At 41.7% G+C, this 19029-nt stretch overlaps 1 protein-coding gene across 2 annotated transcripts in view; it reads left to right on the plus strand.

The window, feature by feature from the left end:
- The first annotated feature begins 2651 nt into the window (after positions 1 to 2651).
- The window catches only part of PARM1 (prostate androgen-regulated mucin-like protein 1), a 111786-nt gene continuing 95408 nt past the window's right edge, over positions 2652 to 19029 (plus strand). The window contains exon 1 of one of the 2 annotated variants that reach the window (XM_017852976.1): positions 2652 to 3061. In XM_017852976.1, the coding sequence (XP_017708465.1) occupies positions 3019 to 3061 (43 nt within the window). In that variant the 5' untranslated portion in view covers positions 2652 to 3018. The remainder of the gene's footprint in view (positions 3062 to 19029) is intronic. The other variant, XM_017852977.1, reaches the window with a different exon arrangement.

Consider the following 19029-nt stretch of genomic DNA (forward strand, 5'->3'; position numbering starts at 1 on the left):
CTTCCCCTAACTCAGTGGATATGAAACTGTTAGCGGTGGAAGCTATCCAAGTCACTGGCGGGGAATCAGTACAGGTCTGCAGCAACCTCAATTCTTGCCTCAAAAGAAAAAATACAACTGAGGGGTGTAAGGCAGAAAAAGAGACTGAGGCAAGTTTCAGAGCAAGATTGGAAGTTAATTAAAAACTTTTAGAGAATCAAGAAAGGAAAGTACAGTTGGAAGTGGCCCAAGCGGGCATCTTGGCGGTCAAGTGCCCCATTTGACCTTGGACTTAGAGTTTTACATGCTGGCCTACTTCTGGCATCTTGCATTCCTTTAATGCCCCACGAAGGTCATATCCCAGTTAAACTCCACCATTTTGCATCTTAATGCACATGCTTGAATTCAGTCGCCCAACTCCTGAGATCTTTTCGGAAGCTGCTGATTACCAGTTTCAGGTGTTCCCTATTTATGGGGAGATGGCCATTCCCTCGTGCCAGCTGTAACCAATTATTATTTTAGAGAGATAGTTAATAACTGCCTGGCCACCACATGATGGTTTCCTGATTTTCCTGGTGGGGTGTTGGGGGGAGCCCTCTCCTGCCCCACTCATGCCTGGCTAGCTACCTATTGTAACAAAAGCAGGTTTCGATATGGTGGTACAACACTGAATCCTGAGGACAGCTACTCTGAGGAGTAACCTGGATCCATAGCAGATTTTGATGAGCAAAAAATAAACCATTATTGCTTAAGCTTGGGAGACTTTGGGCTGGTTTATTACAGCAGCAAAACCTACACTACCCTGGCTATTACAACCATTATATTCCCATTGTCTAGCATAAGGGCTGGCTGGCATAAAATAAGTGATTAAATACACTCTGACTAAATTAATAAATTAAAATTTTTAATCAGCAATTAAAATGAACTATTTTAATCAAATAAATTATTTCAACTCTATCCTGCGTACAATAGAAAAGTATTGGAAATTTTCACTGATTAGTGTGTCGGAGTCATGATTCTTTGAGCACCAAACCAGTATCTTAGATATCAAGGTTAGAGTTGCACATGCTTTGCACTCCAGAAAGACTCCTTAAAGTTTTGCTGAATTTCAATTGAATAAATTTTTCCTGTGAAGTGGTCTTCAGAAATCTTTATTTCTGCCATAGAGTCACTTACTTAACCTGCCCTATTTAAAGCGGCCAGTGCCTGATAGAATGTCATTATGTAACTCCATCTGTGTGTGGTCCCTGCATCCATGACAACCAAAACCCAGATGCAGAAATTGTTCATAATCACATAGATTATCCTAGAAACCGGAAGAACCTTGAAGTCAAAAGCATTCAGAGAACGTGTTGAACAAATTGAATTTGTAGTTTATCTGGCCATGGAGGACGGAGAGGGGATGGGCACTTGGTTTGAGTATTTTTTGTTTCTCATTCCAACAGAAATTAATAGATTTACCAACACAAAGAGAAAAAAATGTGATCCAAATTTAATCTTGTTCTGGAAGTGTGAGCAAAATCTACAAGTGGTAGTGTGATAGAGTCAGGCAGAGGAATTGACCATAGATAAGGTGCTCAGGCCTCCTAGAGTCAGCTTCTGGTATGTGAGAAAGAAGTGAGAACAGAGCCCATGGCATATGAAGAAGATATCACAGAAAAAAGAAAGCTGTCTTCCACTCAAATAATTTATTTACAAAGGCTTGTTAACTCCTTCAGTGCCCTAGCTCTGGTGACTAGGGGACCAACAGGTTCATTAATAACAGAATTGGGAGAGAACCTGGCATCTGCTTTGATCCAAGTGTGAGAATTAAGCAAGCCTAAAGTGTAGCAGGAGCAGGGAGGGAACTGAATGAAAGGTCAGTTCTAATCTGTAGGCTTTGGAGAAGCTTTGGGCTCTGGAGAGGGAGTAGAGTACAGAGGTTGAGCAGGGTGCCCGGGCAGGCATCTTATCACTACTTGCGAGTTGTTTGAACTCGGGCAAGTTAAACTTCTCTGTGCCTCCACTTTCTCCCCTGAAAACGAGGAAATAATCTCCAAGGATTGTTGTGAGAACTAAATTACTTGGTTGATTCTTGAACAGCCCGTTGTCCAGAGCCTAGCACATAGCAATCACTCAGGAAATGTCAGCCTTTGTTATTATGGGCCTAGTGCACAAACTATTCTTACCAGTTATGCGACCTTGAGAACATTGTCTTCTCTGTGCCTTCATTTTCTCATCTGTAAAATGAAATAATAATAATTCTTGGAAGGATTCATGAAACAACGCCTAGTAAGGTGTCTGGCTTAGTTATTCCACCATCAGTTACCTGACATTAGTATTTTCTTCTAGTAAGAAGCTGAATACAGCGGCAGACATCCTGGTTCAGGCCCCAGGAAACTCAGCCGGGTTGAATGTGGATGAGGGTTTAATATGTACACGCAGAAGTGTTTGGACAAATGAAGACGATTCTTATTCTTGGAACATGTGTCGGTTCTCCGAGGGAACACCTAAAATGACATAAGGTCACCTCTCTAAAGGCTGTAAGCTCATGTAAGAAAAGCTGAGCTAGATTCCTAAGGGTAGAGATGTGCTCACACTTCTTTGCATCCCTAGTTCCCAGCACAAAGCAAGGTGCTGCAAACATTTGCCGAACCCAGGGTCTCGGGTCCTGACTGTCCAGCAGAGGCCGCTCTGGGCCGGGGCTCTCGGGACCTGAGGGCTGACAGAAGGAAGGCCAGGGGGTGGCCCTGTCATTGCCGCGGGGCCCGGGTGGGAGGGGTTTGGCAGCGGCAGGCGCGGCGGCGGCGGCGGAGGCGGCCCCGGGCTCGGGCGGCTGGGATGGAGCAGAAGCGCGCGGAGCACTGGAGGGCACGCAGCTGACGGAGCTGCGCTGCGTTCGCCTCGTCTGCCTCGCGCCTTCCACTGGAGCTGTCCGCGCCTCCCAGCTCCCACCGCAGCCCACCCGGCAGAGGAGTCACTACCAGCGCCCAGTGCGCTCTGTCAGTCCGCAAAGTCCCTGCTGCCCGCTCCGGGCTTGGCACCAAACACCAGGCTACCATGGTCTGCAAGACTCTCTTCGCTCTTTGCATCTTAACGTCAGGTAATTGGCGCCATCCTCCCGGAAGGGCAGGTCGCGGGGTGGGCCCCAGTGGCGAGCGCGGAGTCAGAGCTGAAGCTAGGAGACCCGGCAGCGAGTCGCCGCGCGCCGGCGCCTGGAGTGGTGCGAGTCTCCGGGTTGAGTGCGCAGGTGTGTGCGCACTTAGATTTGAGGTGATGGGCGCCTTTGGCGGTTCCGAACCGTGCCGAGGGAGGGGACGATGGGGTCCTTCCTGCCGCAGCCCGCGCCCGCACCCGCACCCGCACAAACTCCAGCTTTGTGGAACAGGTGGCTGGCTGAGCTGCGCGTTCGAGCCCAGGGTGGGCAACACGGACTGCGCCTCAAGGCTTCTATTTCTTCACCAGGGTTTTGGAGCGCACTCTGCCAGAGTACGGGACCAGACTTCTTGTTGCGGTTCGGCACTGGAAGGGATGAAAAAGCAGGGGAGGTGGGGGTGGGAGGTTCGCATCTGGGAAGGCTTCAGCAGCGGCTGCGCGCCTGGTGGGGCAGATTTGCTTTCTGGAGTCTTGGCGGTCTCTGATCTCCCGCGTCCATTCCTAGTTACGCTTAGGATGATGTGGCACTAACAGCAGCGGCCCGGCCTTGGTCAGGCTCGCAATCGTCACTGGGGGTTGCAAGGCTACCTTCTGCCCCAGAGATCCCCAAAAACGTATCCCATGGAAGAAGCTATTAACTTAGATAAACTAGCATCCTCTCCCCTCCCCCTGCACCACCTCTGAAAGGCCTCCTAGGAGCCACTCTCGGGTTTCGGGACCACAGACGGCGGCGACCTCTGGCAGCGGGGATGGGGAAAAGGGGAGCCAGACGACTGAGCTCGGCTTGGCGGGGACCGGGGAGAGATTCAGAAAGACGCTTTGAATCTGGAGTTCAGGTACCCATTTTTTCGAGAAAATGTCTCCCGAAAAGGGACGACTGGCTGTGGATATGGTGCTGGTGGAAAAGGTAGCCCGACTGCGCGGCCACTGGCATTTTCAGTTAAATGTGACCCAGTCACATAGCGCAAACCGATTTTACTCATGCTTGAGTCTGTATTTTCTCCCTCTGAGTTCGTCGGATTCCTGCAATTGTGGACACGAGTCGTCGCAATCCCTTGAAAAGAAGCTAGCGGTTTCCTGGCAGCTCACAATGGGTAATGCAGTTATAAGGAAAAGTTTCCCAATTTGAAACTATAGCGTATTTCCTCTACTTACTGAACGTCCGTCTGAGAAAACCTCTTTCGCGCTGGTATCTCGGCACGGTTTGGAGACGCGTCCGCGGACAGTTCCCGAATACTCGGAGGCGACTTTGGCTGCCCAGCCTCGGGCTGGGCTCAGAGAGCCTGGGTCAGGCAGGTGTAATAGGCAGCGGAGCTCCTGGCTGGCTGCCGTTGGTAATTCCCGTAATCCTCAAAGCAGGAGATGCTTACGTAATGACACGGAAGGTACCTTTACTTCTCCTCACTCAAAAATCTTTTCTTGAGGTTCAGAAACCCTTGAGTGAGTCAGTAGAGGGGTTCGTTTGCTAATTTGATTTAGTGGCTTGTCTTATTTATTTAATCATTTCCTTTTCTTAACAGCTCTGGCAGTTGTCAAAACCGGGATTAACCCGAACAAGCTATGTATTGTAGCTTCCCCACCCCACCCCCCCCCCCAAGACGCTTTTCTTTTCTTTTCTTTTTTCTTTCTTTTTTTTTTTTTGGTTCAGCGTTACAGTTTAGTTTAACTCCGCTATTGCGGGAGGAATATCACCCTTGACCCACCGCCGGAGTGAGGAGACTGGTGGGCCAGGGACCAGCTGAGCACCACAGCTACCCCCATACACTAATTAGGATCAGAGTCCAGATGGTCACAGCCTTCCAGCTGTGAGGCTGGAGACTCAGGAAGACATACTGCCTCATTTCCCTAGTTATGTTTCGATGTGCATATCCCAAGCGGACAATGATGAAGCTAATGGACGCTGCATTTCCGCTGAAGTTTGTGCCTCTGAAGGAATCTCTTTAAGACGTCAGTTGTTAGGGCTACTTTGCAATAAATTTCATGAAAAAATATGAAAATTGGCATAAATACCTCATGAGATTCTTTTTTTTTTCTTTTTTTTTTTTTTTTTTTTTTTTTTTTTTTTTTGAGGAACGGAAGGTTTTCTCGCTTCTGTCGCCCCCAGGGCTGGAGTGCCAGTGGGGGCCGGATCTTCAAGCTTCACTTTGCCAAAGGGGCTCCGCCCTTTCCCGGTCCCACGGGCCATTCTCCTGCCTCAGGATCCCTCCCGAAGTAGGGGCTGGGACTACAGGGGCGCCGCCCATCTTCGGCCCCGGCTAATTTTTTTTTAATTTTAATTTTTTTATTTTTTTTAAGTTGGGAGAGGGCGTTTTCCCACTTGTTGTTAAAAGCCAGGGAATGTTTTTTTCGGACCTTTCCTCTTTTTTTGGGGACCTTGTTGGGATCCGGCCCCGCCTCGCCTTCCCAAAATTTGGCTTGGGGATTACAGGGGCTTGGGAGGCCCACCGGCACCGGGCCCCATGAACCCTTTTCATGAGATTTTTCTTTTTGGCACCTTAATTTTAAGGTGTTTTCAGAATTGTAAAATATACTTTTAAAGAAAAAAATAGACGTGTTGGTAAAGAAGAAAGAGATGAGGGTTCTTGAAGTGAAAGTGGCACATGGGTTTTGGGGGCTTATCCCAGAACTCCCTAGCAGATCTCTAGTTAGTTTCACCAGGCCTTATTTCTTTTCTGTTTCCTTCTCTTTTTCCCCTTCTAGCCATAGGCTTCAAAATATTTCTGTAAAATTCTTAAGGTGATACTTTCTTGAGCCAGGAAAAGCGTTACACAGGGGCTTATTTTTTGGCTCAATAAATCCTCTCAAAATATACATAATATTTCCTCCAGCACATATAATGGACACTTGCAAATATGTGTGCATTGTCAACAAGCCAGCAAGGGTAGATCTCCACATTTATTCACTCGGGTATATATAAACATATTTATATATTTATGGAGAAAGGGCCTAGCTCTGTCACCCAGACTGGAGTGCAATGGCGCGATTCCAGCTCCACTGCAACCTCGGCCTCCCCATCCTCTCACCTCAAGCTTCCGAGTAGGTGGGACTACAGGTTCACACCACCATAGACAGCTTTTTTTTTTTTTTTTTTTTTTTTTGTAGATGTGAGGGGTATTACTATGTTGCCCAGGTTGGTCTTGAACTCCTGAATGTAAGTGATCCTCCCACCTTGGTCTCCCAAAGTACGGGGATTACAGATGTGAGCCACTGTGCCCAGCCTCATTTGTATTTCTAAAAGGAGAGCGAAATCTTAGATGGTCTTCAGTTCTCTCAAAGTTGATTATAGTAGAAAACTAGCATGTCTATTGTATAAACCATTATCAAACACTTCTTATGCCAGTATAAGGCATCTTGCAGTACTGATTCCAGATTAAAACACAAACCAGAGCCTCCAACGTTTGTCCCCCAAAACAAGAAGGGAATGAGAATGGCAGGCCACTGGTAGCTTCCACCTTTATCCCTCTCTTGCTCCCCATCTGGATTCTCTTCCTTTGTTCTTGCCACCATGGTTGTTACATTCAAGTTTTTTATGGCCCTGTTTATTTAAAAACTCCCTCAGTGAAGTATGAGATACATTAGAACTTTCAAAGGCATTTTCTGAATACTCAAGAAGGACAAAAAGGAAAGACACTAGGTAAGAGAGGCACAAACCTCATGGTCCTATTTCTCCTGCACTGGGTCTGCTCTGTTTGCCCCTGTCTCCTCTCGGGACCTTCCACCCATTCCCCAGCCACCTTGCGCAGACATATTGGTCCCTTGGTGATTAAGACGTAGATCACCAGAGAGCTAGATTCCCAGTCTGCCACACAGCTAGGGATCCTATTTGTGTTCTGGTTCTCGTAGGTACCTCTTCTCCAGGTAACTAACACCTAGAATGTCCTTATCCTTGAAGGAAGACTTACTTCACCCTGCACATTTATGACTCTGTACTTGATATATGTCAGCTTAGTTGCCTTATCACACATATATTAAAATATACAAAATTGTGCACACATTTAGAGGAACAGGAAGGCTGATTATGGTTTGTTGGGGGTGGTTGTGAAGAGTCACTTGCTTTCCTTAGCCTGAGAAACTCCTATTCCCCTGAAATCTGTGGTCACAGTCAAAGATGTGACATTTCCTTCACATGAAAACTGACCTGAGAAGGTGGATGAACACTCTTTGTTGTTCTCTTTGTTGTTAACTGATGCATTTACAGAGGTAGTGTTTCAAGATGGTAGGTGCGTAGATTCTGCAGCTAGATTGCCTAGGTAAAAATCTAAGCTTTACTACTTACTAATTGTGTGATTGAGGGCAAGTACATTAACCACTCTGCATTTTCTTATCTACAATATTTGGAGAATAAAAAATTGGAGCTATTGAAAGTGTTCAATAACTGAATATACCTATAGGTATACAGTGCTGGAGACATAGCAAATGCTCAATACGTGTTAGCTGTTGTTGTTGCTATTATTCTTATTAATGAAGTGTACTATATTCTGCACTAATTAGGTCATCCTCTCCAAAAGCAGAGTTTATATGTTTGTACTTGGACTATGTAAATCTAAGATCTCAACTAATATTCCAGTGCAGTGCCAGCTGTTCCAGCAAACCAATGTGCAAATTAAGAAAATATTCAGCTGAGCCTACTAAATGCCTAATTTGAAAAGGTTAATAATATGCCAACTCAGATTTAGCACAAGAGTCCAAAAAATTCTCAGTAACAAATAGATGTAAAGTCTCACCAAGGAGTTTATTTCTTCCATAGAAACTTTTGCAAACTGGTGTGTTTCAAAAACTCAACTCAGCTAAACCTCAAAGGTCAGTTTCCCAGAGCTACAAACTTGGGATAATTCAGATTAACAATTTAGGAAAAGACAGGTCATTTTGTCTGAATGCTCCAAAACAATAGCAATCATCAATAATTGCCACATCTCTAATTTAACTTCAGCATTTGACCCCAGTCTAATTGTGCTTGTGTTTTATGAGAAAAACATTGGCCAAATATTATACTGTTTAAGCAGACTTTCTTAAGCAATAATTTACCCTAAGGGGGTTATAGCACCCCACCGGAAGCAATGGACAACAACATTTTTTAAGTGTTTTCAAAACGAATTTGACTGTCTTAAATCTAAATGAAGGAATCCTGCAATAGCAGTTAAGACAGTTTGCTTCCCTTTGGAAGTGTCTATCACTAAAATTGGGCACATTAGTTTAGAAATTAAACTTATTTGTCTTGTTCATAAGATATCAAGCGAAGCAGTTTCCTTGGAAAAATTGATGTTTTATGTAGAAGACAGTGGTAATTCTGAGAAGAGGTGGGCAGATATTGAATGTCTGCTTTATCCAATGTTTGCTTTTTACTTAGACATACAGAGCTATTAGGTTGTCATCTAGTTAATGTGCAAGCCGGGCAACTATTCAGTAAGGCTGATTTGTGTATGTAGTTCATGACATTTATTTTTTTAGTTACAGCTTAAATTATTTAAATGACAGGATTGATGTAACATTGTGTTTTCTAATGTGTGAATCTTTAAATGTTCCTCATAACCCTTTACGCCAACATAACCAATTTCTTTCACCTGTTTTAACATGGCTTATAGATGTTGGGAACTTTGCCATTGGGTAAGTAGTAGAAATCATTAAAATGAAATAGACAATTATAGAATTCATCTCATCTGTGCTTTTCATTGGTACAGGATGGTATAATGTCAGTTGAAAACAGTCTTAATTTTCCTTTGGCTAGTATTGCCGAATTTAGCAAATAAAAAACAAAGGTTGTCCGGTCAAATTTGAATGTAAAATGAACAGTGAATTCTAAGTACGTTCCATGCAATATTTGGGACGTACTTAGACCAAATCTTTCTTTATTGTTTATCTTAAATTCAAATTCAGCTGGTTGTCTTGTGTTTTAACTGCCAACCATACTTTTGGCCTTTCATCTGCAGTTCATTTATGCAGAGACTTTGATACAGGATTAGCTTTATTTTGAAGCCTGCCTCATGGGGCTTTAGTTACCCTGCACCATTTCATTAGAAATAATCTGTCCATGGGAAAACATGGAGATTTAAGAGCAGCTCTCTGGGTTAGCAACTATATGGATTAGGATTTAGAGGCAGCACTCACACCAATGAGATATTTTGATTCTGATTATATATCCATTAACTGTGTATTTCCGAACATTGATGGGATTTATATAGCCCCTCTAAACGACTTTATCCCCTTTTGACTCTTCCTTTATATAGAAAAGTATATTTTTAATGGTAGCAATGGTCTTGCTATAGGGGCTGGGACTCGAAGCCTTCCGGACTCTAACTGGCATTTAATTTAAAAGGAAAGTTATAATTAAAACTGAAAACTTTGAATTTCAGTGCTGTCTTTTGTGCCAGGATCTTAAGAAATCTCACAAATATTGATTATATAAGGTTTACATAATCCCTGCTGGGTAAGTCTATTGGTATCACTTGGAAGCTGTGGCTATATAGAGCCTGAAGCACCATATTAGATAGAATTTTAAGACAGATGTTTAAAAAAAAATCCATTGATCAATTGAACTGTGGTGGATATTTGTACCTTTTATACCTAAGGCAAAAATCTGTGAATACCTTACTGTTAAGTGGAAAAAATATTAAGATAAATTACCAGGTGTGATATTTAGAAAACATGTCTATTCAATACAAAATAAGGTGAGTGGTGGAATACACCTTTGATGATAACATCTTCCACTTACATTTCAAATTCCAACATTTGATTTTCTTTTCAATGAACAAGGAAATAAGGACCTGGGAACTTCAGTGCAGGAGTTGAACATGAAAGGAATTAGATGACAGAGGGTTTTTGTTTATTTGTTCTTTTTGTTGTTGTTGTTTTGGCCATGGTTATAAACTTGTAGCTACCATTCAGAATTCCCAGAGGTTAGAACACCTTATATTTCCTAATACGAAGTTAACAAAATACACGTTACCTTTTACGTTGTGATATTTTTACCAGGGGTAGTACACAAGCATAACTTCATTACTTACAGAGTTCATTCACCCACTATTGTATCCATAATGGATAGTTATTGGTCCTCTATTCTTTATGACATGGTTTTCGTTTTGTTGGAAAAGCTTTTGTGATCTGTCTTAGTTTGTCCGGGCCACTATAACAAAACACCATAAACAGGGAGGCTTATAAACAGTATTTATTTATTCCAGTTCTAGAGACTGGGAAGTCCAAGATCAGGGCATCTGCACGTTCTGTGTCTGGAGGGGGCTGTCTTTCTGGTTCATTAGCTGTGTCCTCCTCATGTGGTGGAAGGGGTAAAGCAGCCCTCTGGGGCCTCTTTTATAAGGCACTATCCTCATGGTCTAATCACTTCCTAAAGTCCCTACCTCCTAATACCATCTTTACCTTGGAGATTAGGATTTCAACATATGAAATTTTTCAGAATGCAAATATTGAAGCCATAGCATGATCCCACAGATAGACAGCAGATAGATACCATAACTAACTGGTGTTGACAATTATTTGATTGTTAGAACACTCCATACTATAGGACTCTTGCTTTGTGCTGTAATTGGATTCTTCAGGAAGAACAGTAACAATTATTGTAAAGGTTAAAGGCTGTCTGTTTATTTAGTATGTTAGTTACAATGCACTGACTGTATGTATTTAGGACGATGTTTAAGATCCCAGTCATTCTATTGAGTTAATGTAATGTGTCATATCAGGAGAGGATTTCCGCGTATCTTAGAATTACATGAGGTGACCTCACTGCCACTTGTTCATCAGAGGGTCCTAAAGAAAATCTGGTGGATTGAAGATGTCTTTCTTGGCCTTGAAAAGAGGCAAGTTATTGGTCGATCACACACTCTACTGATCATGGGAATTCTTGCTATTAATGAGCATTGCTGCCTGAAGGGCAACATCAAGACATACACTTTTACCACATTCAACTAGTGGGGAACCCTGGATGTTTTATCTTAAAAATTACAATGTTGATGGAAATGACATTCAGGAGGAGAGCCCAGATAGTCTCCTTTTTGGGGACCTATTCAGATAGGTCAGACCAGAAGTAAAATATTCATCATTTACATGATAGGAAATGTTGCTGGGGGCAGGAAGTGTGATATCAAATTACGTGCAGAAACGTGGTAAGAAATGCGCAGTAGGAAGGGGCAGTGACTGTTTCAGAATTTCTGCACAGATTACGGAGGAGAAGCTGGGGGCATAATGTTTCATGAGACCAAGAAAACATCAAATGGCTGAATCGGGGAGGAGGAGGATTAAAATGATTTTGGAGTACTAAGTCTCAAATCAACACTAGATGTTACTTCTAGATATGAAAATTCATTTGATTTCATTTTAAAGGAATAAGGGATACCTCTTCAAATTTATATGAATATAATATTTGTTTTAGTATGCCTCCTTAGTTCTGTGAAAAGTTACAAAGTGAGCCTTTCAGATGAAATAATGTGTTAGACTTTATGGTGGGTAATTAAGGTAACTTTGGCATCATGAAAGGAAGTGAAGAATAAGAAAATGCCCTGTGATGTAAAGATGAAAGCAGCTACATGGTTTGACTCAGTTAAGGAGGGCAAAGTGGTCTAGGGTTGCCTACTTCCAGGCGTCCTTCCTAAAACTGCTCTTCAAAAACAAACTGATTATGAGAAGACTCTCCTTTAGATGCTCATACGAAGAGAAACATAGCCCTGATATTTGTCAGGTGATGAAGGGATTTGTGTTATTTTATATGAGAAGCAATATGGTGTGGTAACGGAGGCTTTAGAGTAAGATAGACCAGCAAGCAATGCCAACTCTGTGCTCTCAGTTTCCTTCCTTGTAGGGTTATGACAATAGACATAGAGTGCCATGGGAGTAGACATTCAACCAGTCTCTATCAAGTATGTACACCAACAGGAAAAGGATTTATTTTATTTCACTTCATTTGCTTTCTCTGTCTCCCACTGCGAGATTGTAAAGTGCATGAGAACAGAAATGGTGGTGGGTTTTTTTTCCACTGTGGTATCCCCAGCATGTAGAACAGAGCAAGAAACATAGTGTGTGCTTTATAAATTTTCATTCAGTTAATTTTTAGTTGAGAATCAACATGTGCTAAACCCTGTCCAAGGCTCTGGATATACATTAACGAACAATGACAAAACTCTGCCCTCAGGGAATTTACATTCTTTGAGGATGATAAATTTTGACTTAGTCAAAAGGAAATCAGTAGTTGAATATCTAATAGTCATCTCAAACTCAACATATCCAAAACTAGCTCCTAGGCTTTCTTCCCCTAAGGGGCTTACGTAAAGCCTTCTGCATATCAATGAATGGAAATGCCACTTTTCTAGCAGCTCAGACTAAAAATCATGAGTCATCCTTGAGTCCTCTTTTTCTCTCAACACTCCTCATTCCAACCTTCAAGAAAGTCTGTCTGCTCTTGTTTTAAAATATGTACAGAATCCAACCACGTTTTGCCTCCTCAGTTTCTCCCACTCTGGTTCAAGCTACTACTGTCTTTCTCTAAGAGCACTGCAGTGGCCTCCTCTCAGATCTACTTGCTTTCAACCCTCCCCTCTCAGGTCTGTTTTCTGCATAGCATAGCAACAGCGAATTCATTGGAACTATGTCAGTCACTCCTCTGTTCAGAGCCCTGTAATGGCTCCTCATTGTTTTTAGAGTAAAGGCCAAAACCCTTAGAGTGACCATCAAGACCTCCGTGAGCTGGGGCTTTTTTGGTTCTTGAATTGGATCTTCTACACTCTTCTTTGCTCACTCTGCACCAGCCACAGGACTACCTAGTAGCACATAGTAGCCAAGTCCTCTGTCTGGAATGTACTTTCTCCAGATATCCACATGACTAATTCCCTCATTTCCTTAAAACTTTTGTCAAATGTCACCTTCTCAATGAGACTTAACCCTGACCGACCTCTTAAAATTGTAGTCTGTTCCACTTGCCAACACCATATTCCTGGTGCCCCTTATCTGACTCTTGCCTCTACTTTTTCTTTAAAGTCTATCTCCCTCCATCCCTCCTTACCCCTCACTAAAACATAGCTCTAGGAGGACAGAGATTTTTGTCCCTCTTGTTTGCTGTGGTATCCCACTGTGTTAGAACACTGTGTGGGCACATGAGGATACTAAAAATCTATTTGTTGAATTGGATGATTAAAATACATTTCTGAGGGCTGGCAAAATGAAGACTTAATTCAGATTTTGCCTTAAATGACCCAAAAATGAGACATTGGCAAACTTGCTTACTATCAGGTGCTTATGTCTAGTGCTTCCAAAAAGCTTTAAAAAAAAATGAGTCAGGCCTTTAGTCTTCATTGAGGATTACAGAAGCTAAACTTTGAAAATCAGCTATTTTTGAGCTATACACACACAAAATTCTTCTTCTTAAAATGTAAGCTTTATTTGGTGCCATAGACGTCATTTAAAAATAACTGAAACTTTGTAAACTCCCTGGACAATTAAGAAAATGTCACCTTTGAGCTCAGCTAGGGAAGATAAAGATACTTTCACCATCTGAGCATTTTTGAGAATTCCAAATAACTAAAAATAACCTGGTGATGAAAAGTGATTTGAGTCTAAGGGAAGCACGATTGAAAGTTACCCAGTTACATCTGAGAAATTTAAGTAAATTAAGATGATGAGTGGTAAAGTTATAAGTTAGTCACTAATAAGCTGAAGAACAGAATGGGAGCTTTGTTGACCTTAGAGACCCTGTGCTGCCATCTTTGGTTATTCTGAAATACGAATTGTGTTTTATACTAAGCAATGGATAGAAGGGATGCAGAAGTCTTGCCTCAAATAAAACCTGTACCTTAGCCGAGATTGGAGAAGGAAGCACTTGTCATCTACCCAGCAGGGCTGACACCTCTTAATGTGGCTGGTGTTAAAGTCCCCAAGGTTGGCATATCCCCCAGCTTCATCATGAAACAGATCCTCATGGTATACACTGACTTACTCAAAATAAGAATGTTTAATTATTTTTTGGCTGACAAAAAGAATATGAGCTTAAAAAATAACATGCTTGCCTTGCAGCCTTAGTAATCATGGTAAAATTTAAGATTATATCAACTTGAAGAGCAACCTATAAACAAACCAAAGAAGAGGATGACACTTTGTGTTTATTTAAAATATTTGCCTTGCTTGTTCCATGATATGTCCATTTGTCCATTCTTGAGAAGGGCAGGCTCTCAGCCATCTTGACATCAGCAGCCCTGACTGTAAACAGGGGTGTGTCCCCAGAGAGTAGCTCTGACCTGTGCTGGAGGCCCAGCAGGGAGCTGTGTCTGGTCTTGTGCTTGTGGCACTGGAAGACAGGTGACCATGGCCCCACCTCTTCTCCCATGGGAGTCACCATGTTCTCCGAGTGAAATGAAAAGCAGGGCCTAATTTCTCACCAGAAGGAAAAGAATTGCACATCAGCAAGAGCAGGCAGGCTTTCAATGCCTCCAATCTCAAAGACAAGTGTGGCTGCTCAGGAAGTGAAAATGGTTCCATCACTGAGAATAGAGTTTCAGATTGGAGGGGTAACAGAAAAGAGGAAAGTGTGGTTTTTGAGATTCAGAAATTTACAGCCAAGATTTTGGTTAAAAAAAATTAATGTCATAAGAAACAGCTGTCTCTTGTTTTATAACGGTTTTTTAAAGCCACATTACACAGAAATAGATAAGAATGTATCTGTCACCTACCCATACCCAATTCAAAGTCCTGTTTGTTTGCCTGTTTGGGTTAAGAACTGTTTTTAATAAAAAATAAGTTAGAAACAATGTAAATGTCTAACAATAATGTGCTGGTTAGATCAACCAACATAAATTCAACATTCATACTGGGCAATATTAGGCAACTGCTTAAAATAATGAAATGGTCCATGATGTACTGACATGCAAAAATGAATATAATATATTGGCATAATATATTGTAGCTTTATATTTCACAGTACTTTGGAAAAGCAAACTTCAAAATAAATGTGCATTGTGTGTGCCTGTGGAAAAAGGGTTTAGAAGGATACAGTGGTATCTGATAAGGAAACCTTGGGTCACTTTTACTTTCTCTCCCTGTCTCTTTCATTGCCTGAACTTTCAAAAAACAGTTTGTATTCCCTTTACAATGTTAAAAGTTGAGATATTATGAATATTGTTAATCCCTCTTTACCAACAGTTAATGTGGTTATAGTGACTGCTAGATGGCTACTTTGATGTTTAAAATCTTGCTTCAAAATTCATCCTGCTGGAGCCCTCAAAAATAAGATTTTAGAGAAGCAAATAACCTCAAAAACGTTTACCGGGCATCACTGATGTAATGGTCAGAGGAGGTTCTGGGAAGGAATGGACTTAAAGAAATATTCCATTTTCTAAAACCAGATGCTGCATAAATCATTGATCAGGATAACCATCTTGCATAGTATTTTAAGGGACTCTGTCCTAACTGATCAGTATTTAATATACTTTGTTAATTTTTTTGGTCTCCTCTCTTCATCATATATGGGAGTAATTTCTTAAAACATTATTCTGAGCTCTTCTAAAATGAAAGTGGCCAATACAGGTATCAAAAAAGACAAACAGCCCTCAGAAGAATATACAATTTATTTTTCTTTTGGCAACGTTAAATTTGTTATATAATCTTTTCAATAAAATAATCGATAAAATGTGGTGTAGGCAAATTACACTGGAGGATACGTTATTAATACTCTATGACGTTATCAGAGAGCAGCACAGGTGTGACTGGTGAGAGAGCCGGAGCAGAACTGACTGGAAGTTTTAGGGGTGATCTAGGCCAACCTCTCACGTTATAGATAAAACTAGATATTTGGGAGTGTCACATTTTTAAATTTTTAGTTTTACTAGGTATCACACATTGTGCTACATTCATTTCATCTGCCACTTCATCTAATCTTCTCAGCACCCTAGAAAGTAGGCTATTCCCATTTTGCCGTTCAGGTCACTGAGGTTCAGAAGTCAAGTAATGAGCCACAGATCACACAGTAGATAAGTAACAGAACTGGACTGGACGTTGAACCCAGGTCTCTAATTTTTTACCCACCTCTGCCCCATTCCCTTGAACTACCAAATCAGTTGCTAAATTCTCTTGCATAAATATAGTCTCTAGAAATTTTGCCAACTCTCCTTCTCTTCCCCATCCCCACAGCCTTGTTTGAGAGCCTTATCATCTCTTATCAGTAACTCCTAAACGGTCACCCCTTTTCCTCCCACAGTCTCTTGCCAGTCTTGGGAATCATTTAGGCCATGCCAAATTGCCTGCTCTCTTCCAAAGGAAGAGGATAATGTTATAGGTGCTCAGATTATGGTTTGTAAATTTTATTTCCGCTAAAAAGAATGAAGGCTCCTTGGAGAAGTGGCTAATTCCAGGTCTGGGTTAGGAAATACGTAAGATGAATCTGGAATATCTTGTTAGACCGGATAGTAAGCATATTCTCAAAGAATACTAGGATCCTGTCAGAAGGACTCAAAACCACTTAATGAGGCACCAACTGGCCAAAGGTGGGACGATTTGAGCATTGATGATGATTATAATTTTAATAGATTGAAACACATTAAATACGTTTAAACTCGTAAGTTCACAATAATACCAAAAACAAAACAATAATAATACAAAATTCATTGATTCATTGGAGAATGCTAATAAGCAACACATTATTTTGAAAACATAACAGATGACTAGAAAAAAAATCAAGTATTTTATTGATTTATTTATCTAAGCCTGCTTTTATTTTGTGAAGTGTACCATTGAGTGACCAAATATTAGATGATGGGATAATTTTCTCTATAAGATTATTCCAGCTAATAAATGAAGAAGACATGGAAAAAATAGAATATCACCATATTGCATGACCTACTGAGTTAGTGGGCTTGGGTACTAACCATCAGTGACTGCCAACACCATGGAGTGTGATGCTCTCGGGTACTATATCTCCTAATGGAGGAATGCACTATCCCCTATGAAGCAGTCTTGCCAAATTGAAAGAAACCTACATCTGATCAAGCTTCTACTTCCAACAATAAAGTCACAGGAAATACAGAGGACTGGGGAAGATGTTAAATCACACTGTGGGGATGCTATCAGCAAACTCCAGACTCTGGAAAACTCTATGGGAAAAGTAACCAGGTTTCTTCAATAAATAAATTGCAAGGAAAAAAAAGAGATTGAGAGAAAGATTGACAGAGGTAGGAGGAATTTATAGACTAGAAAGAGACTTAAGAGACATAGCAGCCAATCACAATTATGAACCTATTTGAATCCTGAATCAAACCAAAACTGTAAAAATAAATGATGACATTTATGAGACAATTGTGAATTTGAACACTGACTAGATATATGATAACTTTAAGGTATTGTTCATATTTTCAATATGATAATATAACCCTTATGTTTTCAACAACCCTTATCTTTTAGAGATACATACTATTTTATTTATAGAAGAAATGCTATGATGCTTGGGATTTACTTCAAAATAATATGGGAGTGGGAATATTATAGGAAAAATGACTGTGAGTTAATAATTGCTGAAACTGACTGAAAGGAACATGGGGATTCATTATACTCTTCTCTCCTACTTTGCAGATGATTACGTTCTTCCATTATAAGAAGTTTTGAAACAAGTCCTCTAGACCTCCTAATTGCTTGCAAAACTAGTCCACAGTGTTTAGCAAGTGACTTGGGATCTGAACTAGAGGTGGAACAAAAGAAGGGAGGTGCCTCTTGTCATGATGTGAAAGGCCAGAGAAGCAGAGGTCATTCTCGTTTGGAAAGTCTTCCCCAAGAAGACTGCTGGACGCTTTCAGGCCTCTCTGCCTTTGCTCATACCATTTCCTCATTCTAGAATGCCACAGTCCTCCATTCTCTGCCAACCAAAAGTCTCTTCATTTTGCAGGCTCAAATTTTTCCCTATGTTCTTCACATGTCAGCCCTACTAGTCTTTCAGCTTTTGGAGAATAGAGATCATGTCTCAGCTTCATATCCCTTCCTCCCAGGTATGAGCACATATGTGCTCTGTGCTTGCCAAATTGAACTGCAGAAACTGGGGCTCAAAATGTGGACTCCAAGGTCTCACAGCTAGTTAGTGAAAGAACTTAACTAAAAATCTCATGTAAATGTTAGTCCCTTGACTTCAGGACCTCCAAAGCCTCTTCAAGCTTGTTCACCAGCATTCCTTTCCTTGGGAGTTAAGATTTAAAGGCTTTATGATCTCTGAGAGAAGTAACACATTAACTTAGAGTAGCTGAAAGTTATTATCCATCACCATGTACGGGCATGTAGAAAAGGCCCCGGGTGAGTGGCCTATAAGACAAATACATCTTATAGGGAAGAAGGAAGTAGGAAGTAGGCTGGAACCTGCAACACCACTTGGATCAGGAATTGCACAGTGAGAGGCAAGGTGAATGCACTGGACATCAAAAAGACACAGAGGAAACACGGGAGAGATGACAGGTTCCAAGAGATCCAGTTGGCTGGTTTCCTGTGATTACACGTCAGCAAATGGAATATGAAAGGGCATTATAGGCCAGGCGCCATGGCTCATGCCTGTAATCCCAGCATTTGGGGAGACTAAGGCAGGCGGATCACGAGGTCAGAAGTTCGAGACCAGCCTGGCCAACATAGTGAAACCCTGTCTCTACTAAAAATACAAAAAGTTAGCCAGACATGGTGGCAGGTGCCTGTAATCCCAGCTACTTGGGAGGCTGAGGCAGGAGAATTGCTTGAACCCAGGAGGTGGAGGTTGCAGTGACCCAAGATCATGCCACTGCACTCCAGCCTGGGTGACAGAGCGAGACCTTGTCAAAAAGAAAGAGAGAGAGAGAGAGGAAGAAGAAGAGGAAGAAGAAGAGGAATAAGAAGAAGGAGGAAGAGGAGGAGGAGGAGGAGTGGAAGGAAGGAAGGAAGGAAGGAAGGAAGGAAGGAAGGAAGGAAGGAAGGAAGGAAAAG

This window comes from Rhinopithecus bieti, unplaced genomic scaffold, assembly GCF_001698545.2.
Source record: "Rhinopithecus bieti isolate Rb0 unplaced genomic scaffold, ASM169854v2 scaffold_35319, whole genome shotgun sequence".
Lineage (NCBI taxonomy): Eukaryota > Metazoa > Chordata > Mammalia > Primates > Cercopithecidae > Rhinopithecus > Rhinopithecus bieti.